The sequence below is a fragment of the Tachypleus tridentatus genome, chromosome 4 (genome assembly GCF_004210375.1).
Source record: "Tachypleus tridentatus isolate NWPU-2018 chromosome 4, ASM421037v1, whole genome shotgun sequence".
Lineage (NCBI taxonomy): Eukaryota > Metazoa > Arthropoda > Merostomata > Xiphosura > Limulidae > Tachypleus > Tachypleus tridentatus.
The window spans coordinates 48,706,911-48,729,872 of NC_134828.1; the positions used below are offsets into that span (position 1 = coordinate 48,706,911).

The 22,962-nt window shown below is 34.4% G+C and overlaps 1 protein-coding gene across 8 annotated transcripts in view; it reads right to left on the reverse strand.

Annotated features, from left to right (window-relative positions):
- Positions 1 to 22,962, reverse strand: part of LOC143249082 (coiled-coil domain-containing protein 142) — a 90,340-nt gene that overhangs the window by 52,024 nt on the left and 15,354 nt on the right. For 4 of the 8 annotated variants that reach the window (XM_076498298.1, XM_076498297.1, XM_076498303.1 and 1 more), the window contains 4 exons: positions 20,095 to 20,331; positions 11,278 to 11,361; positions 9,976 to 10,140; positions 5,119 to 5,273 (listed from right to left, as the gene is read on the reverse strand). In XM_076498298.1, the coding sequence (XP_076354413.1) occupies positions 5,119 to 5,273; positions 9,976 to 10,140; positions 11,278 to 11,361; positions 20,095 to 20,331 (641 nt within the window). The remainder of the gene's footprint in view (positions 1 to 5,118; positions 5,274 to 9,975; positions 10,141 to 11,277; positions 11,362 to 20,094; positions 20,332 to 22,962) is intronic. The other 4 variants (XM_076498300.1, XM_076498301.1, XM_076498299.1 and 1 more) reach the window with 4 other exon arrangements.

A 22,962-nucleotide genomic window follows, 5' to 3' on the forward strand; every position in this document is an offset into this window, starting at 1 on the left:
CAGGTCTAGTAGCTTGCAAGGATGACTAATGGGTAGTTCAAACAGTCACCTGAAGTTGGCCTTCCAGTCCTGGTTTTGATAATTTTGACATTACAGCTATTTTCTAACTTCAAATTGAACTACATGGACTATGATTCTTAAAAGGGAATCACACTGAAAAAGGTCTAATGTATAAATTAAAAAACTTAAATGACATTAAAAAGATTAACGGCCTTTAAAAAACTAAAAACATTTTCAAGGTGGACAGTGTCACCATCACCAATAACACCAATAACATTATGGACAAACCTTGGGACAGAACATGTTTAAAATGGTGCCTTCATTGAGAGTTGTAACGACAGCAAGAAAGTAAAATGTGGCTTATTGTGACCTAAGTATCATGCAGACTACACATTGGTGCATCAGTTCCAGATAAAAGAAAACGATGAGTTAAAAAACTGTGACCAATGGGTAGTCTAGTTAGAAAAACTACCTCTTTCCAATCCTTATGGCAGTAAGACGGTCAAAGTCCAATAGTGGGTTTTATTTCAAAAAGCTTGTTTTCATGTTGCTCACTTCAAGTCAACTGTCAGCTGGCATGGAGCCTAGCCTTGAATACAGAACAATAGTCCATGTATGGAACAGGCACAGTGGTGATAGTGCCAGGGCAGATAGATTTGGTTGCAGTGTCGGCGAGCTCATTCCCGCAAATACCAATGTGGCCCAGTATCCAGAGAAACTGGATACAAGTAGCTGTTAAACAGACATGGGCTAGTTGGTTTTCAATATCGCCAAGAACATGGTATAAACTAGTGTGACGTGATCCCAGGGCCAACAGAGAGCTAAGTGAGCCAGTATGAATAGTGCAGTTTGAGTACTGCTTAGCTTCTATGTAGTCCAGAGCAAGTGAAATGGCATAAAGTTCAGCAGTGAACACAGAAGCTGTAGAAGGGATTCTGCATGCAATCACCGAACCACAACAAGCTATGGCAGAACCCACACAGTCACCTGATTTCGAACCATCTGTATAAATATCAATGGAAGGATGGTTTGAAAGATGCTCAGCAAATAACAGACAGTATTTCCAACTTGGAGTGTCCGCTTTTCTCAAATGACTTAAAGATAGGTCACATTTGGGAACTGTACAAAGCCATGTTGGGATGGGCTAACCAGTGGATACAGTAATGTTATCCAAGGACAGACTCAGTTCATTGTACTGCACCTGGGTACAAAGGGCAAAAGGAGCAATGGCAATTTGTCTTTTCTGCACTGGGGAAGTGCTGGGCTGAAGTCCTTGATAATGAATGGGGTTCAGCATCTCTAATGCCGAGGTTCTGGCAGAGCCATAAACAAGTGATACATAATCGAGTTTCAATCGAATAAGAGCACGATATATCTTTATCATAGAACATGAATCTGCTCCCCAAGTGGTGGAAGAGAGGACACGGAGGATGTTCAGTGTTCTTTTACATTTGACCTGTAGCTGCTTGATGTGTGGTATAAAGGTAGCTTACAATCAAAGATAAACCTAAAGAACTTTGTCTCAGACCCACAGGCAGTACAACTTCACCAATACGGAGTACACGATCAGGGTGAATACCTTGTTGGCAGCTAAAGTGCATGCAAATGGTTTTAGAGAGAGAGAAGTTAAAGCTGTTTGCTGTGGTCCACTTCAGTAAATGATTGAGGGCAGTCTCTAGTTGCCACTCAGTATACCTCATGTTCAATGACTGACATGAGATGTGAAAGTACTCGACATAGAGCCCGTGATGGCAGTTCAGTGATGACATTAATTTTTATACTGAAAAGTGCAACACTCAAAACACAGCCCTGAGGGACTCCAAGTTCCTGTAGAAAAGGACTGGAAAGTGTCGAACCTACATGAACTTGGAATCTCCTGTTCATTAAAAAGTTTTAATAAAAATGGGCAAATGGCCATATAACCCATACATATGAAAGTCTCACAAAATGCCAAATTTCCATGTTGTAGCATAAGCCTTTTCAATGTCAAAGAATATTGATACAAGATGTTGTCATTTGAGAAAGGCTTCTCTGACGATTCAAGTTGAATCAGGTGGTCCACGGTGGAGCGCTGTTGTCAGAATCCGCACTGAGTGGGAAAGAGGAGGTTGTTTGATTCAAGAAACCAAACAAGATGAGCATTAATCATCCTCTCTAAGGTATTACAGAGACAGCTCATCAAAACAATTGTGTGATAGTTTGAAGGACTCTTTGGATCCTTCCCAGGTTTAGAGAAAAATAGAACAATAGCCTGGCACCAGGCATCAGAAAAAACATTCTCCTGCCAGAAAAACAGAAAGAGTAGCAGGAGATAGATGGCACAGCATTTCATAGTGCACATCATCAGGTCCAACCGATGTACTGCCATACCGATGAATGGCCAGTTTGAGTTCCACCAATGTAAAGGGACAATTATAGTCATAGAGACAGCCTGAAAGAAAAAAAGTCATTGCTCTGCCTGAGTCTTGATGCCTATGAAAGTGAAGGAAGAAGCAGAAGTACTAGATACCCAGCAAAAGCTTTCACCTAATGTATCAGCAATGCTCTGGGTATCAGCTACTTCCTGGTCAACAGTGAGCAAGATCAAGAGGGAGACAGAATTATATTGCCCACTGACCTTTCAAATCTTGTCCCATATGACTTTGGAACTGGTGGTACAAGATATGCTTGCTGTGAATGTAATCCAAGATTCCTTCTGGCTTTGATATCTTACCCACCAAGCATGTGCATGGGCCTGCTGGAAAGCGATGCAGCTTGTGAGTGTGGGATATCTATGGAAAGTATCCCAGGCCCGATTTTGAGCCTTCTGTGCCATGTGGCAGGCAGGATTCCACCATGGACGAGGATAGAGTGGAAAATGGGTTGATATTTTAGGAATACATTGAGCAGCTGCTTGTATAATACAGTCAGTTACACCAAATCGGGTGGTATTGACCACGGCCAATCTCTCTCAAAATTATAGGAAAATGATCACTGCATTGTAGATTATTGTCAACCCTCCAAGAGAAAATGGAAAAATAGTGAAGGGGATCAAATTAAGAGGTCAATAGCAGTAAAGGACTGACTAGGTGCACGAAAATAAGTTGAAGAACCAGTATTGAAAAGAGAAAGGTTGTGATCAGAAAGCATATGCTCTACTGAGCAACCCCTCCTATCAATATCAGCACTTCCTCAGTGGGGATGATGTCAATTAAAGTCTCCCAGGACTAAAAGGGAGACAGTAACTGTTCAATGAGAGCATCACGGTCTGATTGATCATAGGTCTCTCCAGGTGACAGGTGGAGAAAACAAACAGTGATGGTATGACCCAAGGAAGCACGGATGTCTATGGCCTCCAAGGGTGTGTCAAGTGGCACCAACAGGGTGTGCACATGCTTATCAGCTAATAGTGCCACCTCTCCATGCACTCGTCCATCACACAGCTTGTCATTTCTGTACAAAGAAAACTGCCTAAAGGTCACTGTATCAGCAGGTTTCAGAAAAGTTTCCTGGTAGGAAGCAATCAGTGTTTCGATGTAATCCAGATTATAACATAAACCTCGACAGTTCCACTGTATCAAGGTGACCATTTTTATTTAGGCATAGGCAAATTGGATGGAAGATACTTTGTATACATCCATGTCTTTTTCTTTACTGTTTTTATTCGAGAGAGGTCTATCGACCTCCATGGATCCTACCCAGGGTCGATTGGGCAGGTCTTTGCTGTTGGAAGAGGATTCCAGAGCCTGAAGATGTAAACGAATGATCATTTTGCATCTCAGGGTGGGAGAAGAAGATTATCTGAGGAAATGCCTGTACCCAGAACCAAAGGAAGTGGATCTTGGGATTTGTTGGAATGTATGTAAGGGACAGAGATGTGTGTTGAAGTTGATTCGTCAACTTTTTTAACCATGGAGGTCAAAAGACTTTACGTTTGTTTTGAGAACAATTCTTTTGGAACCAGAGAGCGAGCCATCTGCACTCCCACTGTAGTAGTGAAACAAATTGCAGCAGCACACATCTGAGACAAAGTGGTGGACAACAACTTTTAAGCCTCAGGATAAGTAATGTTATGAATCCAAAGCCTCCCATCTACAGGAATTCAAGGCCAAAGTGGTGCATTCAGGTTGGACCCCTCAATCACCAGGATCCTCTCCTCCCCTTCATGGGTCGCTACGCATGGCAAACACGTGGGTGGATGTTTAGATCCCAGAGGAGGTAAACTAAAAGAACAGAACCTTCCCTGAGAGGTTCCCTATCCACACCGAGGGGCCTTATTATAAACCACTGATGTAGTTCATGGTACACCAAACAGTTAATCATAACATTCAGTGTAATCACTGCAAGAAAAACGTAGCAGACGTTTTGCACATATTATTGTAAAAATATATTTGTATCATTGATGTAATGTTAAAGAATTAAATATCGTTAAAATTCACTACAACATTCATGTGAGGTTAAAGAGATTTCTAACACATACTTAAGATAGAAAAATCATTCAACACTTTGTTTATAGGCTAAGTCATATTTTAAATGAGATTATGTTGAAACAAACTTAGTCAAACATTTACAGAAAATTTTGCATTTAAAGTGTATTATCTTTATGTGCAACACATGAAGTAAAGTAAAAAAAAAATAAAAACATAATTACAATTTTTATAGCCAAATGTTGAAATAATATCTCTACAAAATGTAAAAAAAAAAAAAAGTTATAGGATATTTTACAAAGAAGCAATTAGAATGGGCACACATACTAAATTTTAGTTTGAAAATAACAATTAGGATTCAAATCTTTTGTTAGAGCAACAAAATCTACTCAGAGACAAAAAAATAAAGCTCCACTTCAATAATTAAAAATCATTTATAACTTGATACTTCATGTTTTTTTGTTAAAATCCTATTACCAGAATGAATTTCATTATCATTTACATACAGCAAAAAAGCATTTTAAAGTCTGATTTGTCAGTTATTTATGTAATGGTTTTTATAGGTATTTTCTTAGATATCACAATTAATTTTCCTAAATTAAATCTTATCACTGTATAAAAATATTACTAGAAGTATAAATCTGGACAAAAAATTGAAAAGAAACCTTATTCACTTAGCTATCTACCACTGAGTAATAACGAGCACACTCACACATACAGTACTACTAACTTTTACATCAGAGCATCCAATAAGAAGATATTCACAAACTTTCCATGAAGTCAAAGTTGCCTCCAGTTTCTGTCTACTCCATGTCAGGAACTGATCCAAAGTAGCATTGAGCAACTGCATTACTGTGACATAAGCAACTACAAATAAAATAGTTATAATTAACCAGTACAGCCACCAGGTCACATTTTATATGTACAACTGAAATCAATACTTTCAGCTATCTGTCAATTCATGTACTACTAAGTCATTAGCTTGATATTTATTTGACAACTAAATTAAACTAGAAACATAAATTATGATAGTGAAATAACAGAATTTAACTAGCATATAAATAAACATCCCTAAAGGCAATTGCTTATATGGATTGTGCTGTATAAAGAACTATAAGTACTAGAATAAACTATAATTAAGGCATGTACAACTCTGTTCCTTATAACTTCACATAACATTACATAGATCCCATCACTAGAAATGGGTGATTAGTGGTACTTACTGATTAATTGATGGACTCATTAAATCAATTAGTCTGCCCCTCTTTCTATTGCAATATTTTGAAAAATGAGAAAGCTAACTGTATAGCTTTTTTCTTAATAACTGTATTATTCTGTTATGGAATTAACTGTTCTATTTTCATTTATTTTATTTACTTTAAGTAGTTTTCACATTACTCTTGGTTTCACATGATAAATCTCTTCTAAAGATAGCCATTTCTACATATCACAAAAAACATATTTTGTCTATGCATCACTACTCTTGACTAAATAGCACCATGCAGTTGCCATTATCTATGCTTTTAAAATATCCATTAATCCTCCTCTAATCATCTGTAAGTGAAATAAATTGATAATTTTATAAACAAGCTAAAGCAAATGAAATCAAAACTAGCAGACAGACTGGTAGCTAAAATTAGTTTGTTTTGTTTTACATTTCATGCAAAACTGCATGAAGAATATCTGCACTAGCCATCCCTACTTAAGTGGCATAAAACTAGAGGGAAGGTAGCTAGTCATCACCACTCACTGCCAACTTGTGGGCTACTCTTTTACCAACAAATAGTGGGATTGACCATTACTTTATAATGTCCCCATAGCTGAAAGGGTGGACATGTTTGGTGGGGCAGGGATTCAAACCCACAACTCTCAGATTACAAGTTGAGCACCCTAACCACCTGGCCAAACAGGTACAGTAGCTAAAATTATAGCATTGATAAGAATTTTACAGTAGATATCAACTCATTAGTTAGCCAGGCTGCAGTTCTGGTTCAACTTGAAACATGATGTAAGTAAAACAAAACATGCAGCCTGACTAACTAATGAATGAATATTTGCTGTAAAAGTCTTATCAATGCTATAAGTACAGTTACCAGTTTGTCTGTTACATATGGTGCTTTTTATTAAGTATCATGACTTTTTTCAACTACACATCAACAAACCACAGCAAGTTAGAAAGTAAAACTCAGTAGTAACAAACATTAGCTTTAGGTCTGCAACACTATTATTGAAACAGATGTATACTTTACAAAACAAACCACATACTTTAAAATATATAGTGGTAGTTTTCCTCTCTAAAAATACTAACTTCCTTTATAGTATGTCAGAGAAACTAGATTAACAGTTACTTGTCATCACCCACATGAATTTAGTGCAGCTATATCAAACATCGTTATTTATGCTAACTGCTTATGTTAATACTGCATGTTACTAAACACTTTTTAATTATAAAAATTTCATAAAATTTAGCAAATCTGTCCATGAAAGCTGATAATGAATAATAAATATCCACCTGTATGATTTGTTGAAAACTTGTACTAGAAACTACTAATCTAGTTTGTGTGGCCTAAATAATACTTATTTATCTGTACATGATTTCACCCTATAGGTTTGCTGCTCTAAATCAGCTGCTTTTAATCCAGATGACAAAAATATGTGATGTTAGGGAAATTGTGATAAAAATTTCAGATTGGTAGTACTTGTGACTTTTTTTGTATAGGCATACACAAAAATTTTGGTTTAAATTGAGCTATTTTTGTTGAATAACTTTGCACCAGTGGCTTATTTTTTACCAAATTTGACATCTAACTGTAAGTTGTAAATATCTATCAACGTATCAAACTTGAAAAAAAAACCAGCATAAAAGTTAGGTATATTTTTCTATTAAAGTTTCCATACATTCAGCAACAAGACAAAAAAAGGAAGGGAAGATTCAATCAAAATTGGAGATTCTATATCTCGTGCATATCTTAATGGATTGCCATGAAATTTGATAGGTGAAGTAACAGTCCAGTAGCACACGCCCATTGAAAATATGTAAAAAGTTTGAATTACTACAAGTTTATTTTGGCCACACAAGACACTAATGTGTGTCTTAATAAGGAAAATTGTATTTTTAACAGGTTTTATTATGTTTTTTTTATATATCATGAATGAAATAATCACTTAGCCAATTTATTTACATGTGTTGTTTGAATAGGATAAATATAAAAATAACATTCAATAAAAATAGTCAACAAAATAATTCGCTGTCACCTATCATACTCACTTAACAGTAAATTTAACTAAACTTATTTGATTTGGTGAAAATAATAAAATAACCTCATGTTTAAAAACTCTGCAACTCAATATAACCATAGTACATCTAATAAAAAGTAAAAATACCAAAATTTTAAACAATGAACCAAACATCAAGAAGATACCTTTATTAAGCCTTAAAAAATATTCAGTCATATGACTTGTTTTGTACTGTATATGTACTGCATTCATGTAGATTACTTGTACCTTATACTGACAAAATGTTCTATCAACACTGTATTTATTATCTTAAACTTGTCATATAGTTTTATTTGTTACCAATTCAGTCAGTCTTAAAACAGTATAAGCTTACCTTATTAGCTTACTTCAACATATCTGTAGTTTATCTCATTGAAAAAACTTCTATAGCTTTTAAAGAAATACAGCTTAACACACTAATACTTTCACAATTCACAAATGAAAGGAACATATATATAAACTATAAAAAATATCTTAAAACTGTGTATATAATCTAATATTACATGATAGTCTACTTTTTTCTCTATCCAATAACATCTAAACCTTCTTTATAGTTGTTTTCAGAGCTGTGTTTCAATTGTAAATGTTTAAACCAGACAATCTGCGACTTGGAAACCAAATAATGAATTAGGTGCAATCTTCTAACACTATTTACATTCCAGAATTTATTTAGGTAACTGTACGATGTTCATGTTACTGTATAATCAATTACAGGGATAGAAATATTGAAATAAAATTACATTCACTTGATGGAAAGCTATCAGGAAGATTACATTCCCTAATGTAAAGTTGCATTTCCTCAAATTTTTTCTTTAATCCATATAATATGTTCATTTTCACTGGTCATGACTAAAGAAGTAAAGATGAACTATCCATTCCTGATATGAAAAGTCAACTAAAAGTATGAAATATTTCAAGCCAAGTTAAATTCCTTTGGAATGCAGAAATGTAATATCGTGACCCAGAAGACAGCTGGATTGCTGCAGACTTCACTTGTGTTCATTTCATAAAATCTCAAAAAAAGCTTTTATGGTATTTAATAGCCCAATTAAAGTAATGACATCTAACATTTGTTTCACACCTATGTACAAAACATTTATTCTCTCAACTCACAAAATGTTTTAAACCCTTTTGTAAAGTAGCAGTAACATCCTCACAGCTAGCACCCAAGACTTTAATGTCATCAGCAAATTTGAAATTTTTATTGTATTTTTGTTCACTAACTAAACTAGTAGTTTCATTTATTCCAAAATGTCTAAAAAATGTAAAGACCTTTAAAATATCTTTAAATATATTTTATTTAAAATTTATCAAAGAAAGTATTAACAAGATGATCCATTTTATTTCACAATCTACATTCATTGATGTTTTAACAAAGTTAATCTGTACCTCAGAATGGCATATGGATATTAACACTTTTAATGATAAGCAGAAAACAAAGTTTCGACCTTCCTAGGTCATCTCCAGGTTAACCTGAAATGTTGTTCTCTGCTTATCAATAAAAGTGTTAATTATATATGTAAAAATGGCCGTCATGTCATTACAGAATAAGTGTTAATACCAATACCTGCCGTTCTAAGATACATTTTTGTTTCAAGTACGTTTACAATCATCAAGAAAATTAATCTGTGATGAAGATACAAATATAAACAAGAAAAAAAAAAATTAAAATAAACATGTTTTAATCCACTTTGAATGCTCCATTTTAGCTGTTGTATTTTCAATATAAATGTAATATATTTCTCTTAGTTAATTCTCCTCACAGAGAAAATTCTTTGCATTCATTTTAATAGCACAAGTCCATAAGACAAAGATTAAAAGCCTTGTCAAACTGAACTAGTACAATAATTATTAATAACAGAGATAAAAAATGTCAAACAAATTATTCTAAACTTAATTTTTTTTTTAAATTACAAGGTTTCTTGAGCAGGGATAAGTTTATGCTAATTAACAAATATGATGTAAGCATATTCACTACAGTTTCATATTAAATAATGAGTTAATTTTTAACATTCAATCCTGCATGTTTTAAATAACTAAAGCAGTAAACACTTCTTTATAAATCCTATCTATTGAATGTTGAGTGCAACAAGGACAGCTGTGTATACCTTTACTGTAAAATGAAAACATAGAAAAGAAAAAAATTAATATTACTTAAAAACTTTAAACCATAACAAAAGATTTATATCATAAAATTGGTGCTTTGTTATTAAAGCTAAGAGTAGTAATACAACAAAGAGATATAAAAAAATGTGTAATATATAGAAGTAATTTATGCACTTATACTCTTTACCTGAATAATGTTCCAGTTGTTGTACTTTCATCTCTTTGATATAAAAAAACAATTCTTCTAAAGCTCTAAAAACAATATTTCCAGGGTCACTACTAACTCCTCCACTTTCTAAAGGAACAGCAAAAAATCTACTTTCCTGAGAAGCAACCAAAAACTGGGACATTCCTAAGATAAAATGAGCAAACACATAACAAAGGTGCAATAAGATTTATTTGAAATGTGCATTACTATCTAAATAAAATGGAATTACTAAAATGAAGTAATAAATTGGCTGATGGCAAATATTAAATTTTAAAAAATACATCCTGATAAAATACTTAATTTCAAGAACTTACTAACATCTATGTTAATTACTGCATCTCATCATTGTATTGTTAGAAACAATGTAAATATAAGCTTATTTTTAGTAGACAGGTACTGCTTTTCATTTTTAGCTTGCATTGCATAATACACATATAACAATTATCCAAAGTGATAAGTTATAATTTTAGTTCAAAATCATTTTTACATTTTAAACAAGATTTTGAAATCACATAGTACATTTCAATCTGCATATTACTGATACATATATTTTCCAGTAATGTCACTTAAAACATGACAGAAAAATGTTTCACTCCTCTCACAATGGAATCTGAAAGGAGTAACACAATGTTAAAAAGAAAAAAATATGATTTTGCAGAAACAAATTTAGTTAAAGAAGAATGCCACTACATTCTACACTACTGATGAAAAAACTTGCAAGCTCTACTAATAGGAAAATTTTGAGCAATACAGTACATTTTACAAAGATTATCAAACACAAAAAGTGGATATCTTCACACTGATCATCTTTCAGATGTGATAGACCAAAAACGTAAAACCTTATTAATGTTACCATAAAAATTATTAGTACAGGTATATATATAAAAAAAATTGTAATAAATAGTGTTTCTGTCATGTTTTGACAAATCTTGCTTCTTCATTACAGTACAAAAAAAAATTAATAGGTAAGTTCACATCATAGTTTTGCATAGCAATGGATAAGCTGATTTGAAATGAAGAAGGAGATAAACGTTTCAATAAATGACAGCATAAAGGAAATCAGTACACTAAAAATGCTCAGAACACCATAATCACCTTTTAAGTCCTGCTCAAGCTAATGAAATGGATTTTTCCTATCAAGGCACAAAACGATATAGGTAGTACAATGTATGTAGTATGCTAATCCTATGAGTAATAAGAAACTGATGATTGCTTTCTAACATATCTTGGTATTAACAGTTTACTTCTAATTAAACCAATATAAAAGCATACAATACTTACGATGTTGCCATTGCTTCATGCATGCTTCCCACATTAGTGCCCAGTAAACACTGTTCACTACATAGATAGTTTCTGTATTATGTTCTGGAAAACATATCCCATTGAGAATGTTATAAAGAACACACATTAGTAACACATTGAAAAGTTATAATTTTCTTACACTGAAAAAGTATTTTCCAATAGATGTTTACCTCCTGTCACATAAATAGCTATTCTCATTCAGTGTTAACCTTCTATATGCAAAGTGTTTTGCATGCCACAAGCCTTGAGCTCCAAGAGTCCTTATGTTCAACATAGTTTAACTTTGTCTTGCACGTAAATCATCATGCATGAATCCTAAACCAATAGACGTGTGACACACCCTCCTAATGCAAGTGACTTTTTCTTTTGTGATTCTACCAAATAATCACTTTGAGTTTTGACTGAAAATGGAAGCACCAATTTTCACTCGTGAGGAAGGATGGGAAGTATGAGATGAGGTAAGTAACTATTATAAATATATTTCCATACAGGAAAATTATAACTTTTTCATATGGTACACTCTCTCTTCTCACATAAATCTAGGCCTGTAAAAAGTCCTCTAAAGGATAAAAGAACTGACCAGTAAAAAATAAATGTGCTAAATCTGTTGAGATGTAACACAGAAGATACTTCAGCTGTAAAGACCAAAATATGCAAAATGGTTATTTAGGAATCCACCTCTAAGGAAATAGAGAACTGAAGGATCCCAATGAAAATACAGTCAAGACAATCACCATAAAAGGGGATAAAGTAGGTCATGTAACAATTCCCAGCCTGATGGACAAAAACAAATTATCAGATTACAATTGACTGAAGAGATGAGAAATAGATGGCAAAAGAAATGCACAGATAGATGTTTCTCTTCTTTAGTTGCTATAGGCTTTAAAAAAAATGGGTCTATCAGGACCTAAGGGGGAAGAGAGAGAGAAAGACCAAGAAACATGCCAATAATTTCAACATGTTAGCAGGGAAAAAATATACTTCCACCAGGAGTTGGGAAACAAAGGCAAGCAAACAGCTAATGAGGATACAAAGACTACTTATACTGTCATGTAATAAAATAATAATTCTCTGAACATGAACCTAAAAAATCAGAAAGGAGAAACTAAATAGTTCCCCCCTTCCACCAACAAGAGAGAAGTGGATTCAAAGTAGACAAATCCAAATGATGAATAAAAGAAAACTAATGGAATCCAAATCAAACTCATACAAAGTCAACATAGTAAGGAAAAGTATCAAAAAACAGAATCCAAATTATCCCCAGAACCAAGAAAAAAAAGAGAGGCAATTTCAAAAGCCCTAGGAGAAAACACCCCAGACAACATGAATGTCTCCATCTCTCAATGGATGAAAAAGTGAATAGTTCCAACCAAAAGTATCCCCCACAATAAAGAAACTTTAAATAATCAAGGAGGAGTATGGGAGGTCAGATTGGCAACTTTGAAGACAACAGTAATAAGGAAACTCATACTCACAAATATCACATCATTTTTTTTATTATTATTATTATTTTTTACATTAAAACTATACTGAAATCCACAAGGCTGTGTGGAAATTACAATCCATAATGTGACAATGCAGAACACTTTGTCAGAAAAAACTGTGACCACAGCTTTGTTGAGAAAAATGAATACATTATCTAAGTGAGATGCTTATATACAGAATCAGGATAGAAGACACATTGACAAGGGTGGAGAAATTTAGAAATCAGATATTGCCAAGAGCATTCAACTGGGGTATAAAAGAAGAGAAACATGCAAGACCAATGTTTAGGTAGGCTGATGCCAAGGAATAGCTACATTGTCAGCAGATGGTATGTTTTTACTGTCTTCATCTCACATTCAGCAGACCAAAGGAAAATATCATAACCATCAATCTGTGAAGAGGAGATATGACAGAAATATGATACATTGTCTGAATAATCCAGGAATGTGACATCCAAATGATCAAAATAATGAAGATGTCCGTGCATTGTAAAACATCCCACTCAAGACCAATCTGACAGGATCCAACCCTAGCTTATAAACATCCTCAGTATAATAAAATCATCAAGGGATAGCATGAGAGGAAAAACTGTATTATTTTGCAAGCATAACCACCATGACCCACATGTAGAGTGATCAAGAGTATAACTGAGTAAGGAAACAGACACATCTATAATACAAGTGTAAGGATTTAGGCTGAATGGTCCGAAACCCAGCTGCTGGAAACCAGAATTTAATGTAGGAGTAGGTTGAGAGATGAACTGCAATTTTGATGGCTCACTTCAAAGCTATGATATCCACTCATTTAAACCCACACAGAGATGAAGCATCAGACTGGAGAGTATCTTGTCATCTGCACCACCAGAACATCATCACCCTACACCCAACTGAATGGGTTTATTATTGTTTGTATTGTATATCACTATCACATTTAAGATGATGCTTCCATGGTCCTCCACTCCATTTGGATTGGAACTAGAAAGTGGTAAGTACTCTTAAATTCCACTAGAAGACAAAATGAGGGAAAAATGCAGTGAAAGGTTTGAAGGAACATTCACACCAGATGTAATTCAAGAGGTAACCAAAAAATCTTATACTGAAAAGCAGACCAAACCTGATTTATTCAGTCTAAGAAATAGCAGACCTAGGCAGCTATCCCCTAGAAATCCCATATTGAAAAGCAGACCAAACCTGACTTATTCAATCCAAGAAATAGCAGGGCTAAGCAGCTATCCCCTTCAAGTTGCATAAACAGGCAGTACAGGAGTACAAGGAATCAGAGACCAAAAGAGAGGCACTTTGGTATTGAGGGATGTGGAAAACACATCCAGGTGAGGAGTACCCCACTGAAGGCATAGCCACTAGAAAATGATAGGATCAAGACATCATTCCTTTGGATACATTTTTTTGGGAAAGATGATCTGTGATAAGATTAAATGCACCCAGAAAATGGCATGCAAAAAGATGATTACCAAGCACTTAAATGAGAAATAGTAATAGGGGATTGTCTAGGCTTTCAATGAAATAAACAATGAACCAAAGAAGAAAGGGTTAATTGCTGTCTAATTAATTCCAAGTGAGATTCTAAAAATCTCAGGAATATTTCCAAAAAACAGACCTCTGCAGAAAGGGGCCATATATAAGTTCCTGAGATAAGTAGGTGGTAAACAAACTTGGAACAATACAGTGTCTTACCCCAGAAGATCCCAACAACAGAGAAACCACATTTGTAAAAAAAGTGTTGAAGAAAACAAATGTATCAATGTAGGGGTAATCACAGAGAAACTTTCCTTTAAAAAACCCTCAGGATCACAGTGGATTGCCTCAGAAAGAAGATGGATAGTAGATAAGTGTCATATGAGAGTTGACAGGGTAAGATGAAGGTGGAAAACCAGGCATGGAATAGACAAACTGATAGATGGAGGTCCACCTCTCACATGGATAAAAGCAATTCCAACTGTTGAGAATCAAGAAATATAAATTCAGCAAGATGGTATGGTAAAGCAAATTGATCTAAAGCAGGTAAAGGGTGAGGCACAATAGCAACCTCAACCAAATGAGAGACAAAACTTTACTCAACCACTAATACCTGGGGAAGGAGGTAAAACCTAGTACTGAGAAGAAGGGGAGGTATCATGTTAGAAGGAATGGGATTATACTAAATTAGGGAAGTGAATAAAACACAACACATATGAGAAATCATGTCTAAAGAAGCTGTATTAGATCTAGCTGATTCCACAGTAGGGGCATAGGAAGACATAACAAAATCAGATGGAGGAAAAAGACTGTTAAATTCCTTATCAGCCTAAACAGGCTTGGCATGGGCAATGTCAGGAGAAGCAGGTTGATACATTATGACCAATCTCATGGCACATGAGAACTGATAGTTCCATAGCTGAATTAATCCCATCTGCAGCCTATGTAATTGTGCTAGGAGATATACCACCTCCAAAACAGTAACTTACACTTCAGAATTCATTTTTAAAAATGAATGATTGATTCCACTTCAGAGTAAATGACAAAAAAAAGCACTAAGCTTAAAGGAAAAACACAATTAAAAGGCACAATAAAACATTTATTGACAAGAGCACTGTCAAACAAGAACTGATAGTTTGGCAGAATCAAAGAGAGTCACATGCATCAGAATGGTGTGTTGCACTCCTATTAGAGGAGGGTTGTCACATGATAATTGATGTGAGAGATACACATAGGGTGTGTGAAAACTCAAAGTTTATGGCATGTGAAAAAGGTTTTGCACATAGATGAGATCATTGAATGAGAATAGCTATATATGTGAGATGAGGTAATGGATCATATTAGAAGGTATGAATTTACATGTATTATTCTATTAAATCACTGGATGAGCTTAATATAACAACTAAAATTGAAATTATTACTATTAGCTAATATGCTCTATTTTCATAACATATCTGAATCTGAGGATTTTTTAAATTAAAAACTTTAAATTTAAAAGTAAAACCAGTAACTATCAAAAACTTTCTGCCACTTAAAATTATAGTGATTAGCAAAAACTTAAATCTAAAACTACAAGTACAACAATAGATCTTCAGTCATATGTGTTTTATGTTATTAATAATGATGAAAAGTATATTGTAACAAAGGTGGGTATAGCAAGATAGCTAACTGTACAGCTTTGAGATTAACAAAAAACATGCAAAATACACAAACATTCCAATTTAAAAAAATAAAAAATGTTTATCAATGATAGTTTTATTACTTGTACACAAAAGAAAGCCCAATATAAAAATAGCATGTATGAACTATGCATTTTTAAATTAAAAGTAAATCACTCATGCCTGAATATTGTTCAACAAAATGCTCAAATTTAAAATATGAAAAAAGTGGTACTTTAAACAATAAAACCCACTGCTCATTGCTATTTAGCTAAAGTGAGAAAAACAAATATTAATATCTGACACTGCATTTTTGCCTACATTCCAGTACATTTGAAGACAGACAAATCATCTGACACTTTTTTTCATGTTTTTCACACAGCACAGACATTAATCTTAAAACTGCATCTGTAAAACATATTCAAAGTCTATGTGTAACTAAACACCTTTTAAAAACCAAAAGGATTAGCTTAATTATATTTCCAATTATTTCCAGCATCATGAGTGATAAAACAAATTTTGATAAATGTATAGGTTCAAACTTTTTTCATTTTCCTTTAATAATCTGCCCACAATTTCTAATTATTTCAGGTTTACAGCATATTTTCTTAGAGTGGTTCTACTTATGGCATAAAAAAATGGTTGGATTACATATTTCTGTGATATTTATGACTGATACAAGCATCAAAAACAGTTTTACTTTATTTTCACATTTTATAATATTTTAACAAAAAAATAAATTATAGATGTGTTAATATTCACAAAGTGTTGAAGCAGAATGCTCTCAAACTCAAATTTGAGTGATTTTAAATTTTGATATCACAAAGGGTTATTAAACACAGAACATTTGAAATGAGCATCATACAACCAAAAATGGGTAGAAAGAATGGGAAGATGGAGCATACATTCTCAGGTAAGGAAAATATTAACTTCAGAAACCCTGTCTGCCTCTCTGCACCATTATTAACTAAATCCCCACAGTGAAGATAGTGGAGCAGCTGGTCCACACCAATTACAAAGATAAAAGAGAAAAAGCAAACCCATGCAGTATGACTTCCACGAAACTAGGATTTGCCAAGTACGGCATCATGAAGTGAGACTACATACTTCTCATGCATGGAATAAATAGTCTTTGCTCACTTTTTATTAATTATTAAATCATGTATTTAATATAAATTGCAGAAATATTTTCAGAAAACGGTATCAGGTAAATTTAGTGTCAGTCATAATGTGATGCAAAAGTAGTTAGAATATGAGAGTGTACAGTGTAGCTTGGGCTTTAAGACATTCCTTATCAGTGAAATACATGATTTTAATAGATACTGTAACAATAAGCAGAAGAGGGAGGAAATTCTCACCTACTTTCTGATGCATCCAGCTGGACATATCCACTGGAAACTGCTTAGACAGCATTGTGTCTTGTACTACCACTTTCATGTAACATTCTAACATTACATCTCAAACAAGAAGTGGGATCAACTGGTCTGCTGCAGGAAGAAAGACACCATTCACAAAAGAAGTATTCCATATCAACATCCCCAGTGACTTGGGACTGGGTAAATAAGGGTTTTCCTGGTGCTCCACTAGAAGAGCAAGTATCTGGAATTAGGCATTGTCAAGAGACAATGTAATGGGTTGCTACAACTAAAAAGCAGGTGTAAGAGTAGGACCATGTCTGATACTGTCTGTTGTTTATTTTTCCTGTATAACAATGACCATATAAATTTCAGAAATATCTCACCAAAGAAGTCTCACAGGAATTCCTGTCTCCATGGTGTGCACTGACCAGGAGCAGATGGGTTTAACAGGCAAAATTCAACATATCAGTCTCTAAGAACTCCTCCAAATGGCCAGCAATAAAAAAAAAAAAGGCAAAATAGGTTGTAATGTGCCAAACTTTATCTGAAGAGGTACAAAAAAGTGTACAGTCAGATTCACACATGGAAGTATATACAAGAAGGATGAATGGTGAACCCAACCAATTTAAAAGTTCAAAGAGAAGGTCTACTACTGTAACAATGGATTTCCATAAAAAGGGGCAGTCTGTACATAATACAAAAGACAATCTGGATCAAAATTTCTGTCCAACACAGAAATATAGTGAAGGAAGGGGGGATTAGAGAAAACATCCAAATCACTTTCTTGGGTAGCTAAAGCCTTCAGAAGAAAGGAGTTATGTGGAAACAACATCAACTGTTGCCTATGACAGGGAATATGGAAGGCATTCAAGATGTGAATGTCTGACTGTTGATGACTAAAATCAAGGAAAAATAATACGTTTTCAGAGACAAATGATACAAGGAGCAGAAGGCCAAAGGATCAATCGAGGGCATATAAAAGCCTAAAGAACCACACACAGGTCCCAACTGGAAAGAGGTGCCAGACAAAGAGGGAAATATTGAAAGAAGGGCTTTAAGAGGTCTATGAGAACATGCAAAGGAAAAGTCAGTATTGGAAGGCTGTGGACCATACCACCTGATAACCTCCAATAATTGAGAAAGACTCTTGTTCAAAGGAAAGTAAGATGACTCAACTAAAAAAAGCAGCGGCAGCAGTCAACAGCCTATCCATGTTCACAGGGAGAGCAGAAGGCTTACAAGAATGAGAGAAAACACAGGCTGGTTTGTGGAAAAATCCCACAAGTCTCACAAGTGACCAGAAAACGTTTGCACATGGAGATGAAGACACAACACCACATTGTAAAAATGGACAACCATGGTTGATGGAGGAAAGATCACCATTGATGGAAAAGGAAAAATTCTAAAGCTAAAGCTCACTGAATGGTACACATGTGCACAACTGAGAAGGATCAAGAAAGCAAGAGTCTTCATAAGTGAGAGAAGCTACTATGTAAGAAAAACAGTAAAAGAGCTCTGGAATCTAGTCTATGGCAAAAATATACAAGAGAAAGGAGTTAAAGAAATCCACTGTGTGACAATATACTAAGTGACAATCAAAACAGACTTTAAAAGCTTGATGAGGCAATAAGGCCTCTTAGAGAATAATGCAGAGAAGAGTGGAGATAGCAACTGACAAATCTATACAATAATGGAAGTCGCATACACTGAGCAAAATAATGTATGATCCAATTGAAAAATTATGAGGCCATGGCTTGCCTGTAAGAAAGGAAATGGAACTAAAAAATGTATACATTGTGGACAAATCAGAGAAAATGATGGGACACAGAGCAAGTGGAAATGTGAAGGAAGATATCAAAAACATAAGTTAGAATGATAACTTTACCATTAAAGCCAATATCAGCATGAAATTTATCACATTTGTTGATATTATGCTCTCCCATAGCTTGATTTTTTAAAATTAAAAAATGTTACCAATTGTCTTGTTATTAGTGTTACTTAGACTCATAACAAGAGAATTGGTAAAAATACACTTGATGTTTATGAACATCTTCATGGCTTAAATTGAAGGCTGCAACTCTTCTGCAATATGAATAACTATGGACAATTAATTTTAATTGTAGATCAGTTTTTACATTTTTGTCATTCCTAAGTAAAGTTATGGTGTTAAAACAGTTTATGTTATGTATTTCTTTATCCATGCTCCATTAATTATGCATATGACACATATGGCTAAAAGTGTACTTTCAAAGATTGTGACATTGTGATTTTTGTTTTGTGCTCAACTTGAATAAGAAGCATTTAACAGTGTTTCCTCAGCATGTAAATTTGCCCAGTTTTGAGGGTCAGTGCCATTTAAGGAGATGACAGAGTAACGACCAGAGCAAAGGTTCTAATGTCTCATTTTCTCAGGGATAATGATAAATTTAAAAAAAAAAGCATAGAGAGGGGTGGGAGACAGATTCTATAGCCCATCACTACCAATAACAAGGGTAAATACCTGTATATAACTAAAGGATTTTAACAACTCTTCATGTAAATAAAAAAGTAGGATATGCCTGCATGCTGCATATTTATATTCTAATTACACAAAGGCAAAATACTGGTATTTCCTATTACCACAACACATCTACATACAGATATGAACAGTATATGTATAAACTTACAGTCAGTTACTGTACAAAAATTGTTTTTTTCCTTTATTAGTAAAAGCAAAACAAGACTTCAAGTTGTCCATTTGACAGGAGCATGTTGGATCTTACAACAACAAAAAAAATATGGATACTGAAGATACATTTTGACAGTGTTCACAAAACTAACCTTTTTCTTCTTTTGTGTCTTTTAAGTCCTGTATCAGGGGAAAGGCTAGGTACTTTGGGAAAGTCCATATATCAATTCTATCCAGTATTTCCATCTCATGTGGCTGGGCATTGGTCAAATATAAAAATAGCTGATTACCAAATTGCTTCCAGTATTCTCTCCAGTATGAATGTTCCATTTCAGCACAGCTCTCTGTTCCTGAGTTATTCTGATTCTTCTGCCACTTTTTGTGCATCACTATGTGAATATAATTAGTTGCATATAAAGTTTATTATTTATAAGTTTTTAAGATTAACATTTTGTTTATATAAATACATTCATACTTTCCCATAGGCACATTGACCATAAATGTCAGGACACCTATTAAGTGTTACAACATGCCATCTCAGTCAAATTTTAATGGTGTATGTTCAATGCAACTTCTGGCAAAAACTGAAAATATCACAACCCTCACTGATCACATGACCGAGTGTCACTTATATTATTCACAACAAATTAAAACTGCATATTACGTTACTGTTGGTTACATTTTCTATTTTTGCCTCTAGTTACTGCAATAATAGCCAAAAGTAACTACTATTTTTCTTCTAAAACATTTTAGCAAATAAATATTTTCTTGTAGCAACACCATATTAGGCTATCTCCTGAGTCCATTGAGGGGAATCAAACCCCTGATTTTAGCACTGTAAATCCATAGACTTACCACTATACCAGCAGGGAACTAACAAATAAGAAGTCATCAAGCTACAAAATTTGTTATAACCCAAAAGATCTCTTTGGGACACCAGGACAAAGTGGTCCAAACCAGAACTGTCCCAACAGAACCAGGACATATGGTCACCATGTCCATATGTAAAGAAATTTTATACAATTTAACATCCTAGCTAGATACACTTTTGGCAGTAAATTTACAAGTAAATACCTCACTTTAACCACTACTTGGGTAGTGCATTCATTAATATTACAGAATAGTTTTGATAAAACACTTGCTGTTGTTGGAAAATAATTGTATAATTACTGTTTAAACTGAATATTAACCAAACAGTTAAATTTTTTACATTAGTAATTTTCCTCTCAGTTTATGTAATGAGTCTGTTTTTTTATTACAACTGGAAGTATAGTTTATAAAGAATTACATCCACAAAACCATGAACTCATAACTACTTTATAGTGATCAATCATAAACCAAAATAAATTTCAGGTAAACTTCACAACAATAAATAACTAAAATGTTTTTATTGAATAAATCTTACAATTATTCTGAAAGGGTTCCAGTATGTAAATAATTTAATTTTTATCCCCATGATGTCCAGGGAAAATACTGCAATCCAGACACAGAAGTACATAGGTATGATGATAAAGAACATACAAGTCATGGGCAAAAACATATGACCTATGACGGCCACAGGCAAAAAGGATTAAAATGCAGATCTTGAAGGATGAATTGTACAGGCAACAGCAGTCCAAAAGTTCAAAAAGAGTGAGGGTAAGATCATAGGAAACAAACATTAGATTCCAATCAGAAGGGGAGTGGGAAGATGAGGACAAAAGATATGAAAGGAATAAAACAAAAGGAAGAGAACCAATGAAGAAAACACTTGACAAGTATGGGAGAAATGGAAGGTACTGGACAATACTCCTCTGTAACCAGCAATGGTAGAAACTAAAAACTAATTTTAAACAGTCAGGTAAAAAAAAAAAATTCTAATAAAGAAAGAGGAGTACAATATGAAGGGTGCAGACCACTGGCAAAAGCTCACCATTTAATTTGATACACCCATATGGAGGAAGAACAGATGGAATAGGAAAGAATGGAAGCTACCTGTGTGAAGAGTGCTTCACAAGGAACCAGATGAATGGCACACATAAAGCCAGAGTATGGTGACATTGGGATGATACACCAGTAACTGAGGTTGTCATAGGAAGGAAAGGAATAGCAAAAGTGATAATGAAGGTGCTGATTGAAGGAGGGTAGAAACTAGAAACCAAGGCTGAGCAAGCCAAACGAAGGTGTAATGAGAAGGATCTGGCACAGAATGGACTATATAATGGATAAAATTCAGGGAGGGAGATGGATAGGTGAATAGACAAAGATGGAAAGATGGGACCAATTCTAACTGAAGGCATCCAACACCACAGCCAAAGAATGTGTAATCATGGATAAAAAAAAAAAAAAAAGTAACTGAGACAGATGTCAAATGTGACCAGAAGAGGAGTATCCCATTGAATGAATGGCCACTGAAACACCTGAATATTGAGGGGCCTATTTTGTGGAAAGAACCTTTTCAGGATGAGGCAATCAATCTGCAACAAGATTCAGAGTACCCAGAAGAGTAAGCATGTGTGATACGACTGGGCCCATAAAATGATTTGTAATATCTGGAAACAAAGAAAACTTGAGCAGGTACCCCTTGTCATTTGATAGGAGACAACAATTGAATGGTTCAGGATGACTTTTTCTCATATGAAAGGCAGGAAATGATGCAGAATCCAATGAACAACAAGAAGCTCCAATATATTGATGTGCATAGTAGCTTCAACCTAAGACTAACAACCCAAGGTTTTCTGTTCTATGCAAAAACAGTACCCTACAAAGGTCCCATAGATAAGTCACAAGTAGATACACATTAATTAAAAGAGCATCTCCACTCAAGAGATCCCAACAACAGAAGACCCATGTTTGAAGGGAACAAAACAAGAAACAATTGCACCAATGTGGAATATATAATGGAACAAGTATCTTCCAACAACCCCTTTGGGAGCAGTAGATAACCTCACCCAGAGGATGGATGGAGTAGAGATATCTCAGAAAAGTGGAAAGGGACAAACAAAGGTGGAATAAATGAGCTTCAGAATATCTCATAGAGG